The 6,983-nt window shown below is 39.3% G+C and overlaps 2 protein-coding genes across 2 annotated transcripts; one reads left to right on the forward strand and one right to left on the reverse strand.

Moving 5' to 3' along the window:
- Positions 1 to 2,450: 2,450 nt before the first annotated feature.
- ASPSYDRAFT_165518 (uncharacterized protein) lies at positions 2,451 to 3,292 on the reverse strand (the record flags this gene model as incomplete). Its single annotated transcript, XM_040843363.1, has 3 exons — positions 2,451 to 2,744; positions 2,808 to 3,020; positions 3,098 to 3,292. The coding sequence occupies 3 exons, from the start codon at positions 3,290 to 3,292 to the stop codon at positions 2,451 to 2,453; spliced, it is 702 nt and encodes a 233-aa protein (XP_040695660.1).
- A 119-nt stretch (positions 3,293 to 3,411) lies between these two features.
- Positions 3,412 to 3,796, forward strand: ASPSYDRAFT_1005420 (uncharacterized protein). Its single transcript, XM_040839722.1, has one exon. It carries the CDS (start codon positions 3,531 to 3,533, stop codon positions 3,759 to 3,761), a length of 231 nt encoding a protein of 76 aa, XP_040695661.1. The 5' UTR covers positions 3,412 to 3,530; the 3' UTR covers positions 3,762 to 3,796.
- The last annotated feature ends 3,187 nt before the right edge of the window (positions 3,797 to 6,983 follow it).

Here is a 6,983-nt window from a genome sequence, read left to right on the forward strand (position 1 = left end):
AGTCTTCTTAGGATTTTGCAACTTTTATCGACGATTCATTCATAATTATTCTCGGATTGCTCTCCCTTTAACAGGATTGTTGAAAGGGAGTCATAACGGGAGAAAACCGGGAGATTTACATATGAACGACCACGAAACGACAGCGTTCCGACAATTAAAACTCGCCTTTCAATCAGCTCCCCTCCTTACTCATTTCAATCCATCACAACCCATCCGATTAGAAACGGATGCCTCTAAATATGGAATGGCAGGAATATTATCCCAGCCAGACCCTAATGGGAAGTATCACCCTGTTGCTTTTTGGTCTTATAAATTCAAGGATGCTGAAATCAACTATTCGACCCCAGATCAAGAGCTTTTCGCCATTGTTCATTCATTCAAGCATTGGCGACAATACTTAGAGGGCAGTCATCATACTGTTGAAGTGTTGTCAGATCATCAAAATCTACAAGGATTCATGAAGCAGCCTCGCATGAATGGCAGACAGGCTCGCTGGTGCTTATATCTGACTCCGTTTAATTTTATTATCAAGCACCGAGCTGGAAAAACCAATCCAGCTGATGGTCCATCTAGGATCTATGAAGGGCCCAATGATCAGACCCCGAAAGATGAATTATTGGCACCGATTCAACAACGGATTGTTAATATTTCATGCTTGACGGTCTCTGATCTTTATGCATGCAAAACCCAGTTTGAGTTAGACGAGACGTCTGAACAGGAGAGCCCTGGACTCAGCACCCACATAGTGCAGAGCACCCTTATTGGTGCCGGTGCAGAATCAGCTGACTGGGCTGTATGGAATGATTTGAAGGCTAATCAGACCTTCCAAAATATCCTGATCCAAGAAACTACTGTCCAAGAGGATGTTTACTCAAATACTGCATCTAAAAGTCTTATGAATTTGATTACGGATGCCCAACGAAATGATCCTGAAACACAAAATTATATACAAAATTTACAAACAGGTGAAACTAAGTCTAAAAATTGGACCATTGACCATAAACAGTTACTCTATTTTAAGAATCGTCTTTTTATACCGCCAAATCAGGCGCTTCGAAACAAAATTTTATCATTATATCATGATGACCCATTATCGGGACACTTTGGTCGAAACCGTACCGAATCACTGATGAAACGGAAATTCCATTGGACCGGAATGCAAACGTTTATTTATGAGTACATCCAGAACTGCCCGACATGTCAAGGGACCATCGCCCAAACTCATCGGCCCTATGGCAAATTGGAAGCATTCCCCATGCCAAATCATCCATTTGAGGAACTAAGCGTGGACTTCATAACTGGTCTACCCGTAACCGAAAGCAATAATCAACCCGTCGATGCTATATTTGTCGTCGTCGATCGACTAACGAAATGGTGTATATTCTTACCCGTTTCCACCACGATTACTGCACCCCAACTTNCTGAATTATACCATCGAGAAATTGAACTCCGATATGGACCAGCGAAAGGGATAACATCAGACCGAGGATCCTTATTCACCAGTAACTACTGGTCAAAGATGGCCTATTTTCATCATACAAAACTACGACTATCAACTGCCTTCCGACCTCAAACTGACGGTCAAACGGAACGCATTAACCAAGTCATCGAGCGTTATCTAAGATGTTTTATCGACGAAAACCAATTGAATTGGCCAAAGCTATTACCATCAGCTCAATTTGCTTGCAATAATGCTATCAACTTAACTATAAAAACTTCACCCTTTGAAGCCTTACATGGCTACCAACCAGACTTCTTCTGTCGGATCGAGGACGNTCCTTCGAGGGAGGAAGTCCCAGCTGCAACAGAACGAGCATCGAAATTGAATCAACTACGGGAAAGATTACAAGAACATTGGCAAAAAAGCAATAAGAACTATGAAGAAAATTACAATAAACGCCATAAAAGCATGAATTTCAAAGCTAAATCTTTGGTCAAGTTGTCGACGAAACACTTGAACCTAAAAGTTCCATCACGAAAACTAGCACCTCGATTCATCGGACCATTTCGTATCCTTTCTGCTATCGGATCACAAGCGTACCGATTGGCTTTGCCTAATAAATATAACCAGATTCATAATGTTTTCCATGTCTCTCTTTTAGAGCCCTGGAATGGAGAATCAAAAGATCCCCTTACAATGCCTGATCTTGACGACTCCGATGAGTGGGAAGTTGACGAGATCCAAGACAAGAAACAACGGGATGATGAAGTCTTCTATCTGGTAAAGTGGAAAGGCTGGCCTACGGAATACAATCAATGGGTCTCCGAAGATCATCTGAATGCACCTCAACTGGTGACCTTGTTTAATAAAAGACTAGCTAAGGGACGTCGTCACAACATAACTTCGTGAAATCATGGGCATCATTATCTCGAAACGTCATCAAAACACCAGGGAAAACCCAAACACATCAGTCATCACGGAAACCCAGCGAAAAGAGGACGAAACACTATCAAATCCCGTACAAAACATCAGGGAACTCCTCATCCAACATCTCAATTTGCATGGCCCCCTCTACGGTGTCAACCCCACCAAAGACAGCGTGATATCCTGCCTCAATGGCGTCATAGCAAGCCCGTTTGGCCGCCGCCCAAGGACCGAAACCAACGTCGCCGGGCATAAATCGACAAAAGGTCGACGAGAAATAAGCGTCATATTCAGCGGCCGTACTGTTCCGGTCGGGTTTCGGCAAAGGAGTGAGCAAGGCACGGCGCCCAACTAAGAATGCCTCATACCGAGGACGTGCCTAGAACGTGTCAAAACATAACCCTTTCGAAAACAAAACACCAGTGGAACGTACCTTCTGCACAGTTGTCTTCTTAGTCGCGGTGAGAGCGTGCTCAGCTCGGTGTGCCTTCACGACAGAAACGAAAGCTTTTGCAAGCTCAAAACCGGCAGAAGCAGCGATATCCCGTATGGCCGCATCAAAAACATACGCGTCGTTCTGTTCGGCCCAAAAGCCATCGAGAAACTCCAACAACAGGACTAAATCGAAGGCATCACCCAAGATACCTCCGGGCAGCTACCAAAACAACAAACAGATCAACAACCGAACCACAGCTGAATCGATACTCAACATCACACCAGCAACACACTTACAGGTTCGCAAACAGAATTGCGAGTAAAACACTGCTCACATAAGATACTCGCCACACCGTCGAAACAACAGTAGATCTCGAACGCCACGCCGCCGGTAGGATCGAACTGCTCCACGGCCGTGAACAAACAAGCCCGACAAAAGCTAAACCGAGCCTTCTGGGGATACTCGGAAACGGGACGTCGAGTTTTCGGCATGGTTTCGATTGAGAGAAGCCGACAAGGATAAACACAAAACCAAGGTCGCTGTTACACAAGAGAAACAATAAAGAATGAATGTCGAAACACCGACGAAAATGAACCAAATTCTCGAACGAAGGAATCCAAAGGAAAGGCCACCAAGAAAGAAAACAAATCCAACACGAAGCGGCCCTGACACGATATATATACATGATCAAAACACGCTAAGGACAAGCGAGCCTTTGTTTTGAGCGCAATGTCTTTGTCTCGGTATCCACCCACCATAACATGGGGTAAGACATCACAACGACAATCCGCTCAACCGACTCACACCACAACAAACAAAGAAACGCGACCGAACCGGGGTCAACCCGGCACTGGAAATTGTTTTGTTTACTCCGCCATACACCCAAAACGAAACACCACCGACACAACCCCACTATATGACTACAACCAACTCTCGAAGATGAAGCTATCTACAACCTGATGCCAAGACCAATACCCCAGATTTTATAAGTTGTGATCGGGCCGATCACCACGTGACGGGGAGGTAGTTGTCACGGAACACCGTCGGGACACTCCCGAATGGGTATCAGGGGCACCCTGCAAAGATCTAATTCATATGANCTCATGACTCTCGATCCTATGACTTCATTATTACTGTATCTACTATTCTAATTATCTTATTATCTTGCGAGTCCCCAGTAATTGGGAAGAGCAAGGATTAGTCGATGTCAATTCATGATTCCTAGTCGATCCGTCACCCTTTCGAGACAGATTCCCTACCTGACCATTACCTATTTCTCCTACCCTTGACAATTACCTGCATGGTAAGGACCCCGGTTCTATTTAACACATTCTTTTAATAGAACGCGGTGGGAGATTAATAGGAAGTATATATCTAGACTGCTTAGTAGTATAAGGATACTATATAGTAGTTCCTTCAGGCACTACTAGTCCTAATCTTTATAGGCTCGGGATAACAGGCATGCTGTATAGAGTTTATTAGCCTCTAGTAAAAGAACTTAGTATTAACTATCTAGGATATCTTTCTATATAATAAATAGGTACTTTTTATCCTGAGTTACTATAAGAACTGAAACTAGAATAATATATTATAATAGCTAGTCTAATTTCTCCTACCAGAGATTAGTCAGCTATTAGTATAGTACTTAATCCTTATCCAGCTCTTCCGCGAGTTTCTCTACTATTAGGTAAAGGTCCCTCCTGCAGTATTCTAGTATCTATTCTCTACTAGTAAAGGCCCGTGGTATAAAGATATCATGACATGGATTATAGTATAAACCAGGAAGCAGTATCTAGACAAGTATATCTATATTTAAGTATAACAGTAGATTACTATTAGGATTATACAGTATATATTTACTATAGTAGAAGCTAACCTACTTATTAAAGAGAGGGAGGGAGTTAATAAAAAGAAGGATCCTATTATCAGTAGCCTAATAAAGACTATATACTAGCAGGCGAGCTATACTCTCTATACTAGTAACTAAGTATATAATAGTGTGATTCCCCGAGTCAGTACTTGGTGGTATCGATGCCCCTGATGTATATTGGAGACATCGATACTCGCGAAGTCCTGTCTTTGGATGGTTCAATAATAGAATATCAGAGAAGGTCCACTATCAGATAGTTCTATTACCGATAGCTTAGCTTGACTATATATAGGAAGCTTAGGTAGATATAGTTAGAATAATAAGAATACCAGGGAGTAAGCCTTCAGGCTGTACTCCAGTATTTTAATAATCTTAATATTTACTGAACCTCAGGATATTATCACATCTGGTAGCATGTCTTTAATTTCACTAGTGACCTTAGAGGAAGGAAGTCAGTAGACTGAACTCTCTGAAAACTAAAATAAGTAGGAACCTATTAATAATCATGATAATAACAGGTCTACCCGTGAAAAAAACCTTCCATGCCTCTAAATCACGAGAGAAAACCAATAGATAAATATTTTAGGAGGTATGAGGATAGTATCTTAGAGATAGTAACCTTAAAAGATCAAGAATACTGATTATAATAATTCTAATAATAGTAAACCCCTAATAAAACTTTAATAATAACTCTAATAACTATAACCCTAACACCCCCTTACCTTACTGGGACTAGAACATCATGATAATATAGAACCTTGCAGTTACAGAGAATATCTATACTCCAGTCTTAGCCTAAGCCTTAGAATAGTGGAACTGATCCCAGCAGGAGAATAGAAATAAATTAAGGAAGGCAGAGAACTAATAATAATAGCAGGAGAAAACCCTTATAATCCTAAGAGAATAGTAAAATAGTACTATAGCCTTACTGCAGGAGATACTGCAGAGAATATTAATAGAGATAATAATCCTAAGCTAGGAAGGGACTATCTAAACTAGAACTATAAAACTATACCTGAAGTTATCAGATATAAAGAAACCTCTAAAATATAGTAGATAGGTTACTAATAATACTGCAAGAAAATAGCTTTAATTAGTAGAGGAGTACTTTAAAGTTAAATATACTCTAGTAGAAAAGAATCCTTTAGATATCTAGAAAATTTACTATATTAAAGACTTCCTTAATAGAATAGTAAAAACTATATAGTAAGCCTGAAGTAAAAGAGTACAGGATAGCAGGATCAAACCTATTAATATATAGAAAGGGTTCTAATAATAGATTCTAGATAACTTTAAGGAACTTCTTAATAAAGATAAGAAGTAGGAATACTTTATTAGTTATACCTAAGGGAATAGTAATGTAGTAAACTATAGCAGCTAGTTCTTAAATATAGCTATCTAGATTAAGCTCTCTCTACCTAAATATCTTATAATCTAATACTTCAAGATAGGTATTAAGCCTGCTCTTTAAGCTTAACTTATAAGGAATCTTAATTACTCTATAAAGTTTAAGGAGCTAGTCTAGAGATTTAGCTAGTATAAGTAAGATAATACTATTATAGGATATTATATAAGTAATATATTAACTAGTATTAACTAATCTGATATTATAGATCTAAGTATACTTACTACATAACCTGATTAACTAAAGAAAGGGAGTCTGGAATAGAAAGCCTAGTACTTAATAAATAAAGTATATTTCTAGTATAGTAGAAAAGGATACTTAAAAATTACTTATTATTAACAGGCTTATAATAAAGGGACTAGATTAAAAGGCTTAGAAAAAGAGTAAGGCTGCTGGATAAGAAAGAACTAGTAGTATAAATAGTAAAAGTCTCTAGGATAGAAGCTTAGGAGTTAGGAGTTCTAGATATATTAGAACTCCTAATTATATATAAATAACTGACTTTAAAGATACCCTAGTAAAAGATAGCTATATTATATACTATAGAATTAGATATTACTTTATATATCTATACTATTAGATTTAGGGTGCTTGCTAAGGTTATAAAGATCCTTATTAACTCTAGGGCTAGCTACTTATTTCTATTAACCTAGTTAGCTGATTATCTTTAGGATTACTAGACCTCCTGAAGTACAGAATAACTAGAAGTAAGAGTAGTAAATAGAGAATCCTTAATTATAAGAGGGTATCTCTAGTTACTGATAGTCTTTAAAGATTAAAAAATAAGTATAGGAGTATATATATTAAAGTTACCCTAACCCACAGGCCCCGGGGAATCGACCCCTCGATGCCGTTAGGGTTCCCGAAAGTGGACCCACCCGCGTGCCGCTGATTGGCTGTAGTCTGG

This window comes from Aspergillus sydowii (assembly GCF_001890705.1).
Source record: "Aspergillus sydowii CBS 593.65 unplaced genomic scaffold ASPSYscaffold_53, whole genome shotgun sequence".
Lineage (NCBI taxonomy): Eukaryota > Fungi > Ascomycota > Eurotiomycetes > Eurotiales > Aspergillaceae > Aspergillus > Aspergillus sydowii.

Excerpts from the sequence above, each read along its gene's own strand:
- ASPSYDRAFT_1005420 (XM_040839722.1), top strand. The coding sequence starts at position 3,531 with ATGTCTTTGTCTCGGTATCCACCCACCATAACATGGGGTAAGACATCA.